General features: G+C 34.3%; 2 protein-coding genes across 3 annotated transcripts; one reads left to right on the top strand and one right to left on the bottom strand.

The window, feature by feature from the left end:
- The first annotated feature begins 4,192 nt into the window (after positions 1-4,192).
- On the top strand, positions 4,193-13,537 carry LOC132286804 (ribulose-phosphate 3-epimerase, chloroplastic). The gene is made up of 10 exons (XM_059789196.1): positions 4,193-4,442; positions 6,797-6,911; positions 7,407-7,547; positions 7,642-7,755; positions 10,270-10,348; positions 11,466-11,575; positions 11,654-11,710; positions 12,298-12,367; positions 12,474-12,584; positions 13,294-13,537. The coding sequence occupies exons 1-9, from the start codon at positions 4,324-4,326 to the stop codon at positions 12,521-12,523; spliced, it is 855 nt and encodes a 284-aa protein (XP_059645179.1). The 5' UTR covers positions 4,193-4,323; the 3' UTR covers positions 12,524-12,584; positions 13,294-13,537.
- A 1,488-nt stretch (positions 13,538-15,025) lies between these two features.
- On the bottom strand, positions 15,026-22,227 carry LOC132286805 (NEP1-interacting protein-like 2). 2 transcript variants are annotated; one of them, XM_059789197.1, is made up of 5 exons: positions 21,722-22,227; positions 18,202-18,404; positions 17,946-18,029; positions 15,448-15,606; positions 15,026-15,364 (listed from the first exon to the last, which is right to left on the bottom strand). In XM_059789197.1, exons 1-5 carry the CDS (start codon positions 21,834-21,836, stop codon positions 15,218-15,220), a joined length of 708 nt encoding a protein of 235 aa, XP_059645180.1. In that variant the 5' UTR covers positions 21,837-22,227; the 3' UTR covers positions 15,026-15,217. The 2 variants fall into 2 exon arrangements, with proteins under 2 accessions (XP_059645180.1, XP_059645181.1); XM_059789198.1 differs by having other exon boundaries at positions 18,226-18,404; positions 21,722-22,206.
- Positions 22,228-22,448: the final 221 nt, after the last annotated feature.

The raw sequence follows: 22,448 nt of genomic DNA, 5'->3' as shown, positions 1-22,448 counted from the left end.
GGGACCATGGTTAGGGTGCATATATTGCCTAGGATGGATAACTGGATATAATAGACATCTGGGTATCTTGGTAGGTCTAAGTACTCATGCCCACTTTATGTGCGATTTGCATGTTGCATCTATTCAGGTTGAGACAGACCTATAGTTTAGTGAGCGTCCTATAATATGTGTGTGTGTGTGTGTGTGTGTGTGTATACGGACTATTAGTTATTGTTGGATTGACTAGGATGTATACATGTATTGAATTTTTGCTTGGATTGTTATAGAGTAGAACTTGTTTGTAGGCCTGACCTACCCTTATTTTTCAGGTATTCTTCAGGTGTAGAGGATTGGTCATGCTGAGCAGGAATCAGTCTACTTCACTCTTTCGAGTTATTTAGAAGATTCATTTATGTTTCATGTAGACAGTAATTACTGTTACTTGTTCAGTTTTGGATTTTTCTAAGGGTCCACACATTATGGATTTCCGAGTTGTATTAATGGAGGATTAATTGTATCAGAATGATTTTATTATTAATAAGAATTTATTATGAGGAGTTATTAGATTATTATTTTAGTTTTCTTTCAGCAAAATCTTTATTCTTATTTATTATATTTGTATTCAGTGTTCGATTATTACCGATTTGTTTTTTATTTCCTCGGGTATTTGGGCATGGGTCTGGCTAACCCGCATTCTGGAATCTAGAGTATCACACAACGTTTCCTACAAAATAGAGGGATGACGTCACTTCATAGGGCACCGGTGTGATGCGGGCTGATGACGCTCCGATGATTAAGTCAATGATCAGAGATAATCGTCGAGTATTGTATTCAATGATTCACAATAAAGTTTTTGTGTACCTCATTCAATAAGCCAGAGTCGAATTTAAAGAGTTCTCATGATCTAAGTCAGTACTAATTAGAGAAATTTTTGGAAATTCCGTTTATCTCTTCCAAGCACTCCTTGGATAAAGTGATAATCCCAATTGACTAATCGTGTTGTTTCAATCCCCTCATTTACTGGTTATCTGCCTTATCCTTGTCAACTGATTGGACGTAGTCTCATCGTTATCATAGGTTAGGTAGCTGGTCAAATAGAGGGTTACTTTTCACCCATCAGATGCCCCCTATTTTCAAGTCCGTTTCGGACACAGGAAATATCAACTTATAGCTTTTTTATTTTATTTTTACCATGGGACTATTCCCGAGCTGAACAATATGTATTGTTCCAGAGGTAAACTGTAACAATAGTTATGGCGTGAAAGGGCGTGATCAAATCCATTCTGCACAAATTTTTGTACAGATTCGTTTCGAATCCAATTTTTTTTTTAAACCTAGGATATGATTCCCAAGGCGCAAAAAGTTATTTGGCATGAAAGGGCATGAGCTCAAACCCACCTCGTTATCGCTTGATTCTCTTTGGAAATCCAACATTTTTTCAACTTGGGTATGTTTTCGAGCTTCATCCAGCTCGTCCTTTTAATAAAATGGTTAATTTTTACGAGCTTCACCCAGCTTACTACTTTTATAATGAGATGTTTTGCTCAAGCTTTATAAGTTTGCCCTTTAATAAGGGAATAGGCGTTGTATTTTTTTTTAACTTCATGAGCTTGCCCTTTAATAAGGGAATTTATTTATTTATTTTTGAGCCTCATGAGCTCGCCCTTAATAAGGACTTATTGTGTTTGACAATGTCTCGGTAATTAGAACCGTAAATTGGTCGAATGACTTTGCAGGTTTATTGCATGCCCCCATATTAACCCTCTTCTGAGATAGTTTTTTGATTTCTCTTGTACTCGAGGATTTGGATATTTTGCCTAATTTTGAGACCAAGCTTGGCATAGCTGAAACTCACAAGCTTGATATCGATGAAACTTGTATGTTAGGCGACTGGTCAAACATATGGTTACTTTTCACCCATCAAAGTTTCGAGTTTCTCCAACATATCGTCAATCGTAGATAAAATTTGATCAATTTTAACTTTGAAAAGTTTCTCTCAGCAAATGCAACTATAACTGGGATAGTCAATAATACTCTATATACAATGCAATCATTTGAAAAATAACAACTTAGCCTTTTTATAACATCTAATACCTCAATTGCCTTTTTTGTTCCTCTTGGTAAAACTTCTTTTAAGACTTGTATCTCTGTAAATAATTATATCCCATCAATATCAGAAACCATGTCAGGCTCCAAAATCACGTTTTATTGTGTTATAGAAGGCTTGCTGATTATTTCGGGATTTTTGTTCAAGGCCTTAACGAAGTCGGAATGCTCTGAGATTTTATATTTAGTAGTTTTATTTGATTAGGTTTCTTTTTCTATTTTTTCAGAGAGAAATTATTTTTATACTTATTTCTATGATTAGTTTCCTTCTCGTGTTAGGTTTTCTTTATTATAAATATTCATGTATTGTAAAAGCATAATTTAACTTTTTATCAATATATTATCAGATTCCTCTATGAATTTTCATTTAGTTTGTGGATTCAAGGTACTACCTTGGGGATTCAAGGTACCCTATCTTGTGGATTTAAGATAACCCTCGTTCCTTGTGAACGTTTATTGTTTTTGCTTACATCACATCATGCTATATTTATCTAAAGGATGAAATATGAAAGGAATGTTAATATATAGGTAAATATAGCCACATCTTGAGTGGTTTATCACATACCCCATTAATGTGGGTAGTGAATGTGAAACTAACCTAATATAAGAATTAATAACTCGACCCAAGCAATACCTAAGGAACTTGTTGTTAGAACACGACCCAAATAGTCACAAGCGAATTGTAAACATGTCCGAATGTTATAGGCAAAGGAACACTCGTAAGGCAATTTACATCGAGATTGATTGTCATCTTATCCATAGATTGGCATTAAATGTAGTGCAGACGCTACTAGTAAGAGGCAAAGACCCAATTCATCCCCCTCTAGGGTTATTATTTGCACAACACATATGTTTTTGTTCATTATATATTTTGACATGTGCTTAGTGTCAAATTTTAAACGAAAAAAAAAAAAAAAAGTTAGAAACTTTAATATAAGTTTATAAAATTTTTATGACTATCATAATTTGTGTTATATAAGATGAAGAGTGTGTAATGTGTTAGTCGAGCATTCAGAATGTATTGTCGAAGTGTCCAAAATATGCAGACCAAGTATCTAAAATAATAAAAAAAATAAATTTTAAATTATGTATATGGTCATGCAGTGTCAATGTTACGAGTGTCCACGAAGTGTTAATGTTCTACATAAACACTTTCTTAGAAGTATTTGTAATAGGGGTGGACAAATAATTCGTGAATCCGATACGGTCTAATCCGTGCGAATCGGATCGGATTGCTACACCCACGGATCGGTGGCGGATTAAAAAAAATCGAATCAACTCACGGATCAGATCACGGATTGGGGCTGTTAAAAATACGATCCGATCCGATCTGCGAATTAAATCCGATCCGATCCGTAATATATATATATATATATATATATATATATATATATATATATATATATTCAAAGAATATATTAGTTAATTTAATTAGTTAATAATAATAATTTAATTGACTCGTATTAGTTAATAATTATTCAATGGACTCTAAGGCTGTATTAGTTAATATATGAATTAATATTAATAAATTAAAATTTTATCTATTGGGTTATGGTTAAAAGATAAATAATATTAATTATAAAAATAATAATGGATAATTTAGATAAAATTCAATATGTGAATACGATCCGATTCGTGGGATAACGGATCGGTGGCGGATTAAAATTTATCTAATTCGTTGGGAATGGATCGGATTAAGATTGATGCCTAATCTGATCCGATCCGTGGCCACCCTAATTTGTACCTATTAGATTTTCATTTTTATTTATTTTTATATTTTTTCCTGGTCATACATACATATATATATGTATGCATGCATGCATGCAAGCTTATGACATACATGCACCAAGGGCTGTAACCCTCTGTATTTTCTCTCAAGGTGTTTGTTGGTCCAACTCCCATAATGCACCCAAAAAAAAAATAATAATAAAATAAAAATAAATAAAAAGTTGCTATAATAAAGTCATTCTCATCTGGTGTGAAGTCAGCGATGCAGAGAGCCAACCGTTGCAGATAAGCAAACCAAAAAAATAAATAGTACGTATAATATAAATCTGACACGTGTCAAGCACATATTTTATTGGAAATTCCTCTTAATTTTTACGATTTTTCAAGACTCTCGGCTGATGAAGGATTGGTGAGGGAAAAGAGAGAGAGAGAAGAGAAAACACCTAACTTTTTCTCACTACCAAACCGTTATAACAATACCCAGAACTTAGAGAGAGAAACCAGAGAGAAATGGCTACAGCTTCTTTGGGTTCATCAACTCTTGCTCAGTCCCAGATCAATGGATTTGGCGGGGGTCTTAAGCTTCAAAAACCATCTCTCTTTCAACCCAATTCACTCACCTTCACAAGGTACATAAAATTCACTCACCTTCATTAAATTTCAAAAAAAAAATTGTGAGGAAATTTCCAATTCCTCTACATTGACCTAGCTATTAAAGGATTAAAAGGATAATTTATTACTGTTTTTGGTAACACACACATATATATATATGTTTGTGTATGCATATCACGGAAATTCAAGGGTTCATTCATGTGACTTGAATTGCTTGTGTGTTTCTGTTGATAAATTACAGTATACAATATTGGGCACTGCATAAATGATAAATGGAGATGCTTAATTTTGGGTATTGAATGGTCTGTTTGTTTATAGTGTAAAATATGATTTGTAGTTGCTCTATTTGAAAAAGTGAATCGATGAACAAGCTTTGGGAGATTTAATTCTCTTTAAATAGAAAATTGTTCTGGTTTGAAGGAAGTTTACATTTGCCAGTTACATGCCTGTGTATGAATGGGTAAATTGTTTTATTAGGATTTTGTTCATTTATTTGTTTGTGGATATGCTTAGCTGAACTTCAATTTAATGACTAAGAGCTAGACAGATATTGCCCCGAGGACTAAATCTTACTTGAAATCTTCGGTAAATTCTTTTTTTCATGATGAAGTAAATATATCTGCTCCATTGTATTTTTATTATTCTGCTTCCTTTACTTTCAGTGGTTGAAAGAAATATACCAAAGAAGAATTTATAACGTTCTCTGAACAATTGCCCATCTTTTATTGGCTGTTGGATAATTTCATTGCAAAAAGCCAAAGCGGTAATGCAGTATCACTAATCTATACATATAAAGTAAGAAACTTCTCAAACAAATTTAATTACAATGGGGTGAACAATTTGGTCTTCTCCCGTTTCAATTATTTCTCATGCATTGTAATCTTTAGAATTTCAACAATGGCTATACTTACCTCTTCTTTTACAACGTATTCAACTGGGACAGCAACCTACTTTTGCATCAGTTTTCCTGGTGGAAATTCAGTTCACGCATGGTGGCCCAAAACTGATATTAGCACTCCATTTTTTGGTAAATGCACTCCACTTTTTGTCTTTTTCTTAAACCAAATGACAAAAGTGTCCCTATTGCTTACTACGTGTAACTAAATACCTAGGAACCTTCTGTTCTTGTTGATTAAAAATATACTTTACCTTTATTTCTGAATGGAACTTGAAGCTTTTAAGAACTCTAATAGCGTTCCTAAGCACCAGCCTTTCAGGAAATTATATTTCCCTTATTTATCTTCTCATATTCATTCTGTCACTTATAAAATTATAATGTTCCATTCTAATTTTAAGTTTCTTGTTTGAAAGGAGGATGTCAGTCAATTGCCCTGATGACAATCCAAAACTAGATTTTATTATTATTATTTTTTTAATTTGTTATTTCATAAGGTCCATCTCATCTTTTGAGGACCAAATATCTAGTTAAGAAATACTTCCCAAGGTTAAGAAGAATTTCCCATGATCTTAGTTCCTGAAGAAAAAAAAATGTGCTTCTTCTTTTGTATTTTTACTCAAATGTTGCTAGTGTCCTTTGTGATGATATAAACTAATTTCTCCATCTTACATTTTATACCTTTACTACTTTTAATACTTGGACCACTATCACAGTATCACATTTAGCTCTACATCAAATGTTCATGCAATATATGAATTGTTAATTTCTTCAATTCTTTCTCTTTGTGCTCAACTTAACAAAGCCTTCTCCCAGTTATACAGGGTTGACTACATTTGTTTTATCTTGTCACTCTGTTTAGGACATAGTTTCATCAAATCTTGCCCTACCACATCCTTTTAGTTCACTCAGTCCACATTAATTCGGCTCTTCTCTTCCCTAACGTTGTACTCCACGTAGACCATTACAGTCTTGCTAATAATGCAGTTATTAAATTCAGTATAAATTACCAAACTATTTTAGTCTGTAGCTACTCATTTTCTCCCTGGTCAGTACTACTACCATCTTTCTTTCTTGTTCTACCGCACATTTATCTCACTTATTCTTCTCTATACCAGAAAAGATTTGCCCCGTTTAATTTCTATGGACAGTTACTGTTTCTTGGTGATAATTGATCAAATATTGACAAGTAAATCATTTTTAAGCTTTGGTTACTGTTTGATTCCGGTAATAGAATTTCCACATGTGGTATAGTTTATTTATGTTCTGTTAGATCTTTTATATGAAAATTTTTGCCATTTTTTTTCTTTTTCTTTATTTTACTAGTCAATTTATGTTTAATTTAGTATGTAGACACTGGACACAGTGTCGCTGATTATATCCACAAAGTGCCAATTAGATGAACATTGAGCTTTTTCAGGGGAACTTGCAGCTGACTTGTAATATAGTTCTGTTTATTTTCAATGTATGAATCAGGAGAACAGTTCGAACTGTAGTGAAGGCAACGTCACGGGTTGATAAGTTCTCCAAAAGCAACATCATTGTTTCTCCATCTATTCTCTCTGCGAATTTTTCAAAACTGGGAGAGCAGGTTCCATTTTTCATATCATTGCTACCATAAATGCTAGGTTAGGTCTTAAAACCATAGGTGTAACATATCTGTTTAAATTTTGGCCACCATTCACCAAATACAGGTTACATTTTTGTTCTACTGCATACATTTGCCTCTTTCGTTTACCTTGGGATTTTTCTTTGTCAAACTAGTTTTTTTTTTTTTGATAAGTAAGAAATGCATTGAAAGCGTTCAAAAGGGGAACACATCCCAAGAGAACAAACACAGGGCCAAAACGACCCTTTAAGCCTTCAAAGAGGCCAAGAAAACAACAATATCCTCAGAAGATCTAAAATCTCTACCCGAAACCCAAAGAAAGTTACTATTTTATCATTTCTCCGTCTGAACTTTGTGGGATAATAATTTTGGCCAGTCAAATTCTTAAGATCATTTTCTATTTCTTTATCTGCATTTCCTGAAGTCATGAAACTTTGAGATGTGGGTTGACCATTAATGGGTCACATATATATCTAGGTAAAAGCAGTGGAGCTGGCAGGTTGTGATTGGATTCACGTTGATGTAATGGATGGCCGCTTTGTTCCAAATATAACAATTGGACCTCTTGTGGTTGATGCCTTGCGCCCTGTAACAGATCTCCCATTGGATGTGCATTTGGTATTCTTCACTTTTTATGTCTTGATTAATATATATTTTTTTGGGTCTATGTTGAACAAGAATATTTTTGCTAATGTGAAACAATGCATTGCAGATGATTGTTGAACCTGAGCAGAGAGTGCCCGATTTTATTAAGGCTGGAGCTGACATAGTCAGTGTCCATTGTGAACAAGCTTCCACTATCCATCTGCACCGTACAGTTAATCAAGTAATTTTCTTTGAAACTAGTATAATCTGATTAGCGTTTATCAGATTTTTGTTTATAATTTTCTGGTTTCAGAAGTTGAAGAAACAATGTGTTATGTCTCTATGAAAGCCTAAAGGAGCTTCATTCCTTTATTAAAGAATATAATCCTCTTGGGCTGATTGAATGGAGTAATGTGTTTGTTTCTGCTGATGTAGGCTTTTTTTTTTTGGACAGATTTTTAATGATTACTGGTTTTAGATAAAAGAGAGTGATAGAGAAATGTAGTGAAATTAAGGCGGGGCTTGAATAAAACAGGGCCAATGTGGATTGCCATGATAGAATATCTAATCCCTGCTGAAATGCATCTACTTTCTATTTAATTTTTTTTGATACCATGCTGTTTAGGAAGCACAGACACTCCTCTAGGGGGAGCCATGGCAGTTGCGGATACGTGTCCCACACAGACGCATAAGATGCGGCAGGACATGTGCCTGACAAGCCTAGGGTGCCCTGGAGTTTGATTTTTTAAAATTTTTTTTCCCTAGGTTGGAAACGGCTGAGACATGGCATGGACACGTTAAAAACACATTTGGGACACTTATGGGTCATGACAAGGTAGTTTTGCGATTATTGTTTTTTTAAAAAAATTGGGTTCCAATGCGATTTTTAAAACATATAATGGATTAATAAATAAAACAAAAAAAGTTTTAATAAACAAAAACAACACCCATCGAGATCTAAGTTCCAGATTAGTGATTACTTTCATGATAATGTGGATAAAATGAGCACAAATCAATTTTTTTATTATATAATAATATATTATATTATTATTTTCTTGTCATAGCCCTGCCGTTTCTGTATCCTATTTTTTTTAGATATACCGTGTTACCAAGTCCATAGAATGTCATGCCTGTGTCCTTATCTGTGCTTCATAGCATGCTGTTCAAAGACTGGCTTAGGACTGTTAGTAACAAGATGCAAAACAAGCAACCATGGGCACTTCCCTGGCATAAAGGTTATTTAATCTAAGTTGGGTTTTGTTAGTAAGGTATGTGTCTTATGGCATGGTAATTGCTGCCAAGCCATGGGATGGCAGAGGGAAAACCTTCTAGGCTATTCTAGAAGATAATAACTGGAAAGTAGAAGATGACACTTTATCTGTATGATGCTTAGGCAAGTTCTAAATTTGCGGTACAAATTATTTTGGAAAGTGTTTAGACACTGCTATAGAATATACCAGACGTGGCACGGTCCTCAGTTGGTAGATTACTGTATATTTTATTTACTACTCAACATCTACAAAGCCTATCTTGCTGTTCCAAGAGTTCTGCTTTTTATTTGGAACATTAGAATAAGGTTGATTATCCTTTATCTATGTCCGTTTCCCTTTTCCTTCTCTCACTGTAAAAGGCTTCAATGATGATGAGCAAATGACACACAATTTTTTTATATTTTCCTAGTTGGTACTCACACACACGTCTCTTCTGAGACTTGAACCTCTGACCTCCCTTTGGGATGTAAGAGGCTGATACCGCTAGGCCACTAGCCTGTTGGTAATGACACACAATTTTAACAAATGCAACAACCTCCTAATGCAACTACAATTTTTCTCCACTAAAATGTTTTGTTCCTGCTCTACATGATAAATCATACATCGCAAGGACTTGTATAATTGTCCATCCAGTTCGCGTACAGTCTAACATGTTATTGGACATCTGATGATCAGGATGGACATATATATTTATAACCATCTGATTATCACTCATAGTTCTCTTAAAGTATACCTGTCCCTTGCCAGACCACTTAACCAGAGTTGTGTTCTATTCAACAATGTGAGATTGGCAACAAAGATCTCCATGGTCACCATGTTAAGCAGTATGTGCAGCAAAAATAAAATATATGCGTCTTCCTACTTGATCCAAGTCATTTGGGTCTTTTCACTGTTTAAAAGATAATTAGCTACCACTTTCCACTCCACAGTTTTAGAGAATTTAGTGAGGAAGCATTCAATGGTGTTACGATAGTGCAAAACTTTAGTAGCATCAATTATAATTGTTTGAGTAATAAGTGGGGATGGAATTTCCTATCCAAATGCTTTCAGACTGTTCATTTTCTTTAACTTTTCATGACACTAGAGAGAACTTGAAGAGTTGTGTAGCTATTTACTCCAGCTTTGATATACTTTTATCTTATTCACTTTCCTAATTGAATATAGCTATCACCATTTCATTTCTACTAGTTTTTTCTGTTGAAGGATTATATATTAAAGTTACACCCTCTCTAACAGCTTAAGCTTTTAGAGTAGGTGGTTGCTAACATGGTATCAGAGCCAAAGGTCTCGACATCCCTCACTGTCACCAAGATAATTAAAATTGTGAAACACGTGTTGGACCAAAAGAAGGCCACACGTGAGGGGGCGTGTTGAAGGATTAAATATTAAAGTCACACCCTCTCTAATAGCTTAAGCTTTTAGAGTAGATGGTTGTTAACATTTTCCTTTGATCATTTTATATCTTTTCTTTTTTGGTGAATCAGGTTAAAAGTTTGGGAGCTAAAGCTGGAGTTGTCCTAAACCCTGGTACCCCACTAACCACGATAGAATATGTCCTTGATGGTAAGATCCGTTCTTTCCTTTTTCCTTTTTCCCCCAAGGGGTAGCTCCTATACTCAAGTCCTTCACACAAAAAAAAAATTGCCTCTTACAGAGGATGTGTCCAAATTGAGGGTCTTTTTCATAGGTAGTGTTCCCATCATCACACAATACACCCAAACAAATGGGCATTCTCTCACTCCGCACAGGAATCCGCATTTTGGGAGCGATGTACCATGAATCCATGCTCACTTTTTTTGAATATGTAGATTGAACACTTATTGGACTGAAATCTACTTTTGAGCTTTGTGCACAGCATATATGTCTGATGGTTTGCCTGTGATTCAGCTATTTTGTACATGTAGGTTTGGGAATTTGGGGTGCTGCTTTTTGTGTTAAAAATGCCAAAATAATAAAAGGCTCGAACCCATGACCTTGTAGAAGGAATTAAGGAAAATATGGCCAGTTACAACTGTGTCATACTATGGTTTTTTTTTTTTTTTTTTTTTTTTTAAAACTTAACTATAGTTTTTTCATTGAACCTGTTATAATAATTAATTTCATTAAACCAACATTAACAAAAAATGTTTGTACAATGATTACAGATTTTTGAACAACAAATTATATACAATCAATTAATCTTATCATAAATCATATGAGATAAGGGCATATACATACAACATATAAATGCTCTAGAGACGCTCCCTCACTTAAAAATTCTTAGGCATCGATGCTCTAACACTCACACTCCTGCTCTATGAGGCATAAGCGTCCTTTATCAGCAATCAGCTTTGGGAATCATAGGAGTCATGGGTACGTACTTTGGGTTGGCAATGATGACCAAGGCATGCAAAATGCTAACCATGAACTTGGAAATTGATACAAGGAAAAGTCTGAATGTGTCTGTAATGTAGAGTCAAATAAGGGGAACTTTTTTTTTTTTTTTTTTTTATAAAATTAATGGATAATATCTTGTATAGAAATTCATTTTAGTAAGTTTACTTGGATTTTGTAGTTATTGTAATATTGGTCAGGTCACCTCTCTTACTTTGGAATCAGTGATTCCACCAAGAAGATATTATTGTCTGAAGCTTTAGTCTTCTTTTTGGGGTTCATTCAGATCTTCTTTGCTTGTTAACAGTTGTCGATCTGGTCTTGATTATGTCGGTAAACCCTGGATTTGGTGGGCAGAGCTTTATTGAGAGCCAAGTTAAGAAAATCTCTGACTTGAGAAGAATGTGTGCAGAGAAGGTATTCCGTTCTCGTTTCTATATGCAATCCCCACAAGAATTTGGAAAACAATGACATTTTTCTGTGTCTTTTATGCAGGGGGTAAACCCATGGATAGAAGTAGATGGTGGAGTTGGTCCTAAAAATGCATATAAGGTACCCTTTTCAGTATTTTATTGTCTTCTTTAATTATATTTTATTTTTCTTGTTGAAATGGGGCCCTAAATAGAATTATATGGTAAGAGGCCCTTTGTACTTGTCCAAGAATGGTTAGGATGAAGTTAAGTGCGTATTTATTCCGTTTCCACCGTTTAGTGTTGAACTGTATGTTCCAGTTGAGTTTGGATGGTGCATTGAACCCAGTCATAACTTTTAACACATTTCATAGGTTAAACATAATTCATAACACCAAAGGACCAAGTGGCCCAGCAGTACTACCTCCTCCTCCCCAATGGGGAGGTCAGGGGTTTGAGCTTTAGTGGAGGCAGGGTGTGTGTGTGAATTGCTTTAACTTACAAAAAAAAAGAAAAAAAAAAAGGCATAATTCATAACCAATGCAGGATTTTTATCTTTATGTTTACATTTTTCAACCACACTACAATTCAGAACATATTGAATACATTAATTCACAATAGTTCATGAGAAATACATATCTAATCTCCTATAATTATTCTTATAAAAAAACATTTTCAATTAATGATGTAATTTATGCAGCCATTTGTCATTGATATCAATGTTGGCAGGTTATTGAGGCTGGAGCCAATGCTTTAGTCGCTGGTTCTGCTGTGTTTGGAGCTAAGGATTATGCTGAAGGCATGTTCTCAACTTCTATTATAAGTCTACAAGAGATAATTTGATATTTATGTACATAAATAACGTGTCTAAACCTTTCTCTGTGCATGCAATGATTGTTTTACAGCAATAAAAGGAATCAAAACCAGCAAAAGGCCTATAGCAGTTCCAGTATGAAGTTTGAACTCCAAATATTTAATTCAAGTCAGTTCATAGTTTCGACGCTCTTCGTTCTCCCGTATGTTCCTTCTCATCCCCATAAAAGATTCTGAGTAATTTTTCTTGTTTTGTTTTTAGGTTTGAAGTGTGATCAAGTTTTTGGATTCTAAAAATGTTTCATTGTTAAAAATTAGTCATCACATCACAAGAAATGATGATAAAAAAATTGTTACTGGAGTTTTTTTTTTTTTTCTTTCTTTCTTTTCTTTTTTGTTTCCCTCTCTCTTTTTAATTCTAACTACACTGTAAGCATTATATGGAATAGAGTCGTAAATTCAATGCCATCACAATAAATGATGATAAAAAAAATCTTTACTGGAGTTTTTCTTTCTTTCTTTTCTTTTTTGTTCTAACTACATTGTAAGCATTATATGGAATAGAGTTGGTCATTATATCAAAAAGAGTTGGCCCAAATAATATATAGGACACAAATGGACCATATGACATATCACGATACATGGAGAATAATTCTTGATGTCACATCCTGCTAATCCTTTCAAACTGGGACCTATAACGAATATATGTCTCGTTGAACTTTAAACTGCTTTGGAAATGATCATATGAATGAGCCTTACTAAAAAGGGAAAAGGATTCTCTAAGTGACAAGTTATTCGGAAAAGGAAAGAAAAGGTGGATTTTTTTTTTTTGGATAATTTTTCGCACTGTTACGTGCTGCTTTTACAATTTTGTTCATCATGATCTGAGCCTGTTTATTTTTATGATTGCAGATGGCATCCACTACAGACCAACACTTCCTGGCTTCTTGTTGTTGTGAGATATAGTGTTACTTTGGTTGTTTCCCTGGCATCAAAAGATGAAATAAACGATAAAAATAATTTCTGGTTAAGAATTCTGCTGCTACAAAATTTACGTAGCATATCTTGCACAGGAAGATGATAATTTGGATTTCTTTGTCACAAATTCCCCCCTGTAACAAATCATTCTCTCAATAATATGCAGTTTAATAAAGAATGGTCCATGTGAGTTGTATATTGCACCCCCAATGCAGAAGTACCAGCACTAGTTTGAAAATACTGATTTAGAAATAGAAAATGTATTCTAGTTATGTTATCAAAACCCTCACTGCATATTGCAAGAACAGCTGTTTTTTGTGTGCAGGTTAAAATGTGAATCAGTTTCAGTTTCAGCATCAATGTTCTGACTTGTTCTTTTTCACTAACAAGTCTGCAGTATTTTAACCTCAGCTTGATTATAAACCTCCAATTGTGAGGGCCACAAACGACCTTAAAGGCAAAACATCATGGTGGCTGCTCTATACTCCGCATATATGGCACCGGAACTGAAGCTTTCTCCACTGTTAATCTCTCTCTCTCTCTCTCTCTCTCTCTAAAACCCCCCATCAAAATGTTTGAATATATATTTATATATCTAAAAGCATATGGGTATTTCAGTCATTTATCATAGTAAATGGAGGGTATTTCAGTAAAAGCATAAGGGTAGTTCAGCCATTTATCATAGTAAATTAAGGGTATTTCAGTAAAATAGACAGGTTTGTTAGTCCATGACGGTCCGTCACTACAAGGGGGAGGTCCGTGTTGGTTAGTTTTTTTTTTAGAAAAGGTTCATATAGATTAGTTTCATTTTTAGGAAAAGTTTGTGTAATTTTGCAAACCATAGAAAAGGTCCGTATAATTTACCCATCTCTCCCTGATGGCATGCACGGTTGGTTCATGTTCTGGGTGGTTCATCTCCCTTGATTTGTTGTGGTTGTGCCGTGGACGGTGCTTTTGAGTGTTTGCCCTTTGGCCCCTATGCTTTTATTGAAATCCTTCAGATTTCTTTGGATTTAATTGGATCAATATGGCTTGGAGCTCTAAAAAAAAATTAGATAAATTTCTCTACACACAGCCTATTTTTCTTGTGACATTTCTCCACTCCAATTTAATCAATCTTTTTTGCAAATTGCAAACATAAAAATAAACAAAAGATACATTACAAACCTTTATTTTATATATTTACTATTATTAATTTTGTTTTTTTGACACCAAGCAATGGAGAATATTATTCAACAAAAAGAGGGATACATTCAGGAAGATGAGCATTTAACATCCACCGGGCCAAACACCACAATTGTTGTGGCTTCCAAATCCTTTCTGCTCAGCAGATGAGCAACAGAGTAGCCTTTTCGAGGGGTCCATGCCAAGGATGCACCCAAACAAGACTCCAGGAGAATAGAGACGTCTTCGAAGATAACCACGAGAGCTTCCTCAGACGACTGTAAAAGCATCCCCCTCCACGATGACATTGGGATATCCCCACCACTTTAGAAGCTTGAGGGAGATGCAAACAGAGGGACTGCATATGTTTTGAAAACCACAGTAGCCACCTTGATAGGTTGACCAAAATGGCTCCTTAAGATCATACCTCTAATGTAGACATGATCTTTTTGCTGATATAAAACGACTCAACCTGCTAAAGTGGAGCCATATATAAATGATGAACAGTAAGACAAACATTTCGAATTTTATTTTCCTATACAAAATACATATTACAAAGATTTCCCCCAAGGGAAGGCCTAGATCACACCTGGGGAAAAACCTGCTTTGGAAACACTACAGATTACAACAAAATACGTACTAGTTTATAATACAAGAGCAAACAAGTTTAGTCTCAATGGTGTTTTTCTATACACTAGGGACCAAACCTTGCTTGCATTAACACATCTCGTCTGCATACAGGGCAGGAGCCATGTCTGATGAGCCACTTGTCCACACAAGTCAAGTGAAACGTGTGCTGGCACCGGGGCAAGCTCCTTGCAATATCCCCAACTTCAATATCCTGTCAGTTTACACAATGTTATTATTGCACAAAGCAAATAAGATAGATATCGAAATCCAAATCTTTCCCAGAGAAGAGGAGACCTGCAGACATATAGTGCAGCAGATGCTTTGCGCTGTCTTGATTTCATCCAAGATCACATGGCACGGTAGTTTTTTGATGGAATCCCCTGACAACCCTCTTGACACGACTTCACCATAGACATCATATACGTCGTCGAAGCTTATGTCAGCAATGTTCACCTATTCATTCCAACACAAGTTATTTGAATGCCAGATCTGGAGAATAAGTTTTGGATTGCTATTAAGACTTTCCATCAACAAAATTAGTACATAATCAAGAACAACTAAGCACATCAACTCAAAACCTTTCAGGATTATATGGGAAATTGTTAGAAAAGAAGAAAAAATTATTGAGAAGTCAGAAAAGAAGTGCACTGTAATATGGATATGGAAAGAGTTAAGCATGGAGAATAAATAGAGAAAACCTCACTGTATCAGATATCACCATGTGCTGCCTGTAGAATATTAATCAAGGAGATCATAGAACGTAATACTAATAGAAATAAAAATAAAACAATAGGAGGGGAGGGGAGAGGAGAGGAGCTCAAAGAACGTAATATGAAGTCTAGGCCACGTTCAATCGATAACCACACATAGTGATGACTCTACTGCCTTACAGCAGATGCAACAGTACTGGGCAAGGAAACAAACAGGACAAGAAAAAAATATCATTATTAAAGTGCCTTGACTTGCACAAGAATGTTAAATTGGATTTTCAACACACACGGTTGATGACCATTAACTTCTACATAGAATATGTTAGTTTACACGCCCCGCCCCCCGGCCCCCCTCCCCCCCCCCCCCCCCCCCCCCCCCAACACACACACACACACACACACAAAAAAAAAGAAAAAAAAAAAAAGAAAAGAAAAAAAAAAGAGCAAACAACTTTCCCTCATCTCCAAGGGCTGCAGAAATTTGTATCAACAAACAATCAATCCTTTGCTATACAGACCAAATGGAAATGGGAATTGTGTAAAATTTTAGGGTCAGATCAACTTACAACTAGTATAAGAATAGTTATTCCTAAACCCCAATATTGGACTTACAGTTATTCTTAAGCCAGACAATTGAATTCGTTTTTCATCAATCCAACCTTTGGATTATAACAATTTTAGCATATTTGTCATGCATACAAATTTTAAATCAACCAGATATACATGTCCGATCTATCAACTCATATTTCTCTCAGTATGATATTCGAACAAAATATTAATTTAAAACTAGATGTTGATGGATAGCTCTAAATATCTGATCAATTTAATTTTTGACAAGCATGATAAACATTAAAAAGGACATTCAATGTTGGATAGCCAAAAGATGAACCTTACGAAAAGTTATTGATGAATGTAATCAACTAATATTTACAAATCCAAATTTATTTCTTTTCCTTAAAAACCAAGGGAAGCCTGTTATTAATATGATTTTTATGTTATTTTCTTTTTGGAGTGTTTTTTGCTTGCTCTCAACTCATAATCATGTCAGGAAATGATCTGACAACAATAACAATCATGTCAGGAAATGATCTGATTTTATTTGAAGGTCAAAATCAGTTCCCTTAAAAGCAAATTCCTGAGAGAGCTCAGAATTATCCCAGAAATGAGAAACTGCAGAATGCACTTGCAGAAGATATTGACTTTTGTGCCAGTTATACTCAGTTGAATTTACGAAGTGAAGAACAGAAAAGAAGGTTAAGCTTGGCAGTATCCTGGCTTGCATCTGATTTCATGTATTGCACCTCAACTTTTGAACCATCAACAATGATTGTATCCCATCTAACTCTTAGGTTTAGGACTTAACCCTCAGGTCAGGTTCATCTCCTGACTCCTTTTCTTACTCTACCATGTGTCTATTTGTGGCTTGGATCCAAAACTTTAGTAGAATACAAACCCTTTTACTATTAAACTATTAATAGTTATTAATAATTTTAAACAAAACTAAGTAGAACAACTTCTAATGCAGATTAATTTTAGCCCAATCAAAGTTGCAAAATATAACAATATAGTAATAAAAAACAGTATCATCAGCAATTTACAACTGATATTACTCTAAAGTACAAGCTCAAATCTTTAAGCACAGCAGAATAAAACAAAAAAACAAAACAAAAAAGGCAACTCTGAAAGTTATGTAGTCTCAGGAATTTGTCTCACATGATGAAGCCAGAAAGCCACCCAAAAATTTTGTGAAAAAATGACCTCAAAAGTTGTTATCCACATACACACATATATATTGCAACATGACAAGGTCGACATAGAATGGGTGGAGTTGGGAGCCCTTTTAAATCTTTTGAGTTTTACCACTTGAAAATGCAAAAGGGAAAGCAGAAAAAATAAAAAAGAACAAGGCAGAAATCAAAGTCTCAGCGCTCAAAAATATCTTTAACGGTTGATACTTGGATAAATGGCAAAAAATGAAGCTTGCACAGTATAAAGACAGACAACACTAAATTGAAAATCAATTACAAATTCACTTATTAACATCCACTTTTCATGTATACTAACAGTTACAAAGAGGCAAACCTGCCTATTGTGAGCTGCTAACATTGCTGGTGGAAACGGTTCCTCTACAAACCTTCCCTGGAGAAGCTCATCTATGAAATCAGCCTGGTAAAAGTAGAAATTAGTCTATGGTTAATATATACAGACAAGACCACCTTTCATGAGAGATTAATTGTAATCTGTAGATTCTGTACTAAGAGTTTGTGTTATGATAGGGTATACATGACTTCGAAGTACCAAACTTGAAGAATAATAACAATAATAGAGAAACATATACATGCACTGAACTGAGTTTGCTAACCATTGATGATGAGCTTCCTGAACTGGAGTGTTCTGAACACCAGTAAGCACGGGAAGCCTCCAAAACCTCTATAGAAAGAACAGCTCCAGCAATGGCACCCAGTCCAGCTCCACGTAGGACACCACAATCAGAAGCCCTGCCTGCTAAAGCCCCGGCAATAGATCCTGTGAAGGCCCCAGCTGCAAGTCAAACATATAATGATAAGTCAGGCGATCAATACTCAATAATCTATATTTACCTATTCGACTTTTAAAAATGTATACATTTTATTATTGATATACATTTTCAGTAAATTTATATTAATTAACTAGAGAGTTAATACCTCTTTAAATTAAATTACTATTATTGATTTTCTTCCTAAATGACACATCGTTTCATTTTCCTAACGGACACGAACATTTGGCAATCTCAAGATTTTTTTTTCAATTATCGATTACTCGTTTAAACAAATTGGCTTTCAGTTGAAACAAAAACTGAATGAATATGGAGTTGAGAATATTGAGGATATGGCATCAGTTGAGGGCTTTGCATCTTGGAGTTCTTTTTTTCATTCAAATGCATGGATGCATTTAAACGTCTACATAAAAGGTATGTTATATGCTTGGAGTTGATAGGACAGCAAAGGTTTCTTTTTGCAGATTCCTTCACCGAGTGATGAAGTCATGCTGGATCAACTTCGCTGCATTCAATTTTAGATAACCATGGTTTAACTATGTTTCATTATTTTGTTCATACTGTTTATGAGCTTAGCATGTGTGCTAGGAACATTTCAAATAAATAATTAAACATGGAAACAGGTCTTTAATTTGGGAGATTCAATTCTGGATAAACTTATTTTTTGACCTCTATTTTTAAATTTCTTGATTTAGTTATAATGTACACAGCAGTACCTGCTAGAGAAAAAAAAAAAAAGGGAATTATAGAGGCATGAATTGAGAGTTCGTACAATTTGTTTCTTTGTTTCATAGTTTGATTTTACAACATTCTATGAGCATGTAGGTCTGTGTGGTTTTAGATGTTTTACAGGCTCTAAATTATTGATTCTTCATCAAGAACCCCGTGGATGGCTAATCTACCGGTTTGGTTGACAAAAGCAATATCTTTGAATGGGCGTCACGGTCATTACCTTTTGTGTCTCACCTTAAAGCTCACATTTTTTTTTTTCTTTTTTTTTTTTTTTTTTTTATCACAATTGGATTTGTTCTACAGTTTGTCTTACTTGTTAGTGATAATTTTGGTGATTGATTTATGGGGTTGAGATTGTATGGTGGTTTTAAGTTTTCACTTTTCTTTGGGTTGCTTTTCCAAATTGGTTTAAATTAGTTAGTGGGTTCTGGGTTGTTTAGTTGATTGTACATTATTTCAGTAATATTAAATTATTTTATATCAGTTAAAATAGAGAGTTAATACCTTTTTAAACAAATGTAATGCAAGTACATTTTTACTAGTATTACGATATAAGCACATATCAACCGCCACAGAATTAATTTGTTGACTGCTCCTAGTATTAACTCTATGTTAGCAATTAGAATCCACAAAACTCCCCACATCATCTTTGTATAAACAAAATTTCCCACATCCCAATCAGTGTTAGAGGATTTAAATATTAAAGTTACACCATCTCTAAGAGATTAACCTTTTAGAGTAGATGGTGGTATCAGAGCAGGCAAGGTCCTGAGTTCAAATCTCACCATCACCCTAATAATTAAAAACTGAAACACGTGTTATACCATAAGAAGGCCACATATGAGGAGGCATGTTAGAAATATTAGATTTTAAAGTTACACCCTCTCTAATACCTTAAGCTTTTAGTAGATGGTGGTTAATAGTAAGTATTCACCAATCACTAACATTAGTAACCGGTAAAAAAAAAAAAGTGATGGTTAAAGAATTGCCAATGCAAATAAAAATTAAGCATACCAAACTAACAGGCACAAAACACTATCCATTAGGAGGCATTGCAACCTGCAAATTTCAATTTGATTTGCTGGTATGGAAAAAAGGCACCAAATCTTAGGAAGAAAGCCTGAACAAATATCTATAAAAAATAAAATTACAAAGAAGTAATGAAATTCAGTTAACGGTACAATCTTTATGATAATTTTCACCTTTTTTTTTTTTTTTTTTTTCCTTATCTTGTTTTTTGATGGGTATTTACTTGGATATTGATTCCACAGTTGCTTCCACACAAATACAAGGACAGTAACAGCAAAGTTTCTCAAATTTCTAACTACAAAGTGTACATAAACATATTTGTATAAGACTGTATAGCAATGCTGTAATTTCTTATGTCTAAAGGAAGGTTTTTGAGAGTACCATTCTCAATTTAGATGATTTCTTTGCTTCACCAAGTAATAGACTTTTTTACTTCTAAAATTTCTTTGCTTCTTCTATATCTTCTTCTTAGGCTTAATATTGAGCACCATAGTTTGTGGTATGTGAGCTTGTCCTTTTAAGAACTACACTAATCTACTCTACAGTTAGATTTTGCAAGTTTCTACCTTCATCCAAATGCTAATCAGTTCACTAAATATTATACCCATTGAATTCTCTACCTGGGCAACATCAACTGCTATGCTAACTATATCATATTAAGGCACCCAAATTCGATCATCTGTTGTTATAAGTGTCAACAACTACACAGTCCAATCAAAATTTAAAAGCATATTTTAAAGGGGAACCACATTATACAGTAGCTTTCAACAAACAAAGGCAAAGGAAGAAGCAATGTCAAAAGGATTACTCCAATTGTCACAAACTCACATATTCTTTATCAATATCACTCTCCACAAGAGCCTCTTCACTTCATTGCCAAACCTCTACGAATCAAAGAGCACGAGGTCAAGTTTCGCCCTGCTTTACAAAGTGATTTTCAAATTTCTTACTACTTCCCATTCATCAAAAGTCACTTTCCCAGTCATTGACTATTCTACAAATGAAGAAATTTAAATATTTAGGGAATTCCTTAAGCTCTGGAGTCAAAATCACAAAATAGAATGCTCGAGTTATCAATCCATCCAACATAACTTACTTACCTAATTTTTGAAATTTAAAAAGCACCAATAAATCTTCATTCCATTTCAGAACTACTAAAGACCTCAGTGGACAACAAGTTTATGTAATTCCCCACTACACTACAAGTCTACAATTACATAGTTCCAAAACAACTCTCATTGATATTTTGCGTTGGAAAACCACCATCCTACCTTATGTCACTCCTATCGAATAATCCAAATACCCACCACTGAATCAATTCCTTCAATACAACTGTGATCATATTATGAGAATTTTAACATGCTCAAAAACAGAAATACTTGAGCATACAACACAGCAATCCAACTCAAATAATCATGGAAATACAATTCAATTGTACAATAATACTATCAAAATTTTATCTATGAAAGAAAAATTCCTAAATACCCAGAATCTGAATTGCTCAATTCACGTCCAATCAGTTTAAACATTCAAAAATAAATGAATAAAATAAATAAATTACCAAGAGCAAAGAGTCCAGTAAGAGCTCCAGAGAGTGCGACAGAAATCAATCTGGGTATATAATGATAAACCCTAATCTCTGTCCGCGCAAAGCCTCCATCACTACCATCTTCCATCGCCTGCAAATTTGACCGAACCCGTTATTGATCCGGGCTCGGACCCGGAATGCAAGCTTGGGAGAACTATTTGTCTGGATTACATGAGCTCTAATTGACCATCTCTACGTTTGAAAAAGAAACTTTTAAAAACCCCAAAATTTATTTGATCATATATGGTGTGTCTATATATGTATATGTATATATATTTATTTGATGTGCCTATGATTTAGGGGAAAGTGGCTATATGATTTAGGTTCCCTTTGAGAGAGACAGAGAGAGAGAGAGAAGTTGAGGATTTTGGTAGGAAGGACAAATGGAGGAGAGACGTAAAATGGTGAGCAAAAGACGAGGACGACAGCTTTGGAGGGTGAAAGCGTGGAAGGTCATAGTGCAGGTCTTTCATTCAAATTTTTTATTTTTTAATTTTTTATTATTATTTGTGTAAATATTCAACTTTTAATTTCAATAGTCATCATAGATTCATAGTGCATTCCCTATTTTTCCTTCTTCTTCTTACTTTTTTTTTTTTTTTTTTTTTTTTGCAGGTCATATTTTAAAAAAAATTATTAAAATGATATTGACCAATAAAAAACTGATTTTTATGTTAATATTAGTCATGAGATAAATAAA

The sequence above is a fragment of the Cornus florida genome, unplaced genomic scaffold (assembly GCF_030987335.1).
Source record: "Cornus florida cultivar Cherokee Brave unplaced genomic scaffold, ASM3098733v1 CherokeeBrave_3.0.0_Hap2_Chr11, whole genome shotgun sequence".
Lineage (NCBI taxonomy): Eukaryota > Viridiplantae > Streptophyta > Magnoliopsida > Cornales > Cornaceae > Cornus > Cornus florida.
The sequence above is the reverse complement of the archived record's forward strand: the minus strand, read 5'-3'. Positions and strand labels throughout refer to the sequence as shown.

What these genes read in the sequence shown, in the direction of transcription:
- LOC132286804 (XM_059789196.1), top strand. Translation starts at nt 4,324, where the DNA reads ATGGCTACAGCTTCTTTGGGTTCATCAACTCTTGCTCAGTCCCAGATC. An exon ending in TGCACCGTACAGTTAATCAA is followed by an intron (nt 7,756 to 10,269) that starts GTAATTTTCTTT and finishes TTGGTGAATCAG; the next exon opens with GTTAAAAGTTTGGGAGCTAA. An exon ending in AGCTAAGGATTATGCTGAAG is followed by an intron (nt 12,368 to 12,473) that starts GCATGTTCTCAA and finishes ATTGTTTTACAG; the next exon opens with CAATAAAAGGAATCAAAACC.
- LOC132286805 (XM_059789197.1), bottom strand. Translation starts at nt 21,836, where the DNA reads ATGGAAGATGGTAGTGATGGAGGCTTTGCGCGGACAGAGATTAGGGTT. An exon ending in GCAAACTCAGTTCAGTGCAT is followed by an intron (nt 18,030 to 18,201) that starts GTATATGTTTCT and finishes TACTTTTACCAG; the next exon opens with GCTGATTTCATAGATGAGCT. An exon ending in TAGCAGCTCACAATAGGCAG is followed by an intron (nt 15,607 to 17,945) that starts GTTTGCCTCTTT and finishes TGGAATGAATAG; the next exon opens with GTGAACATTGCTGACATAAG.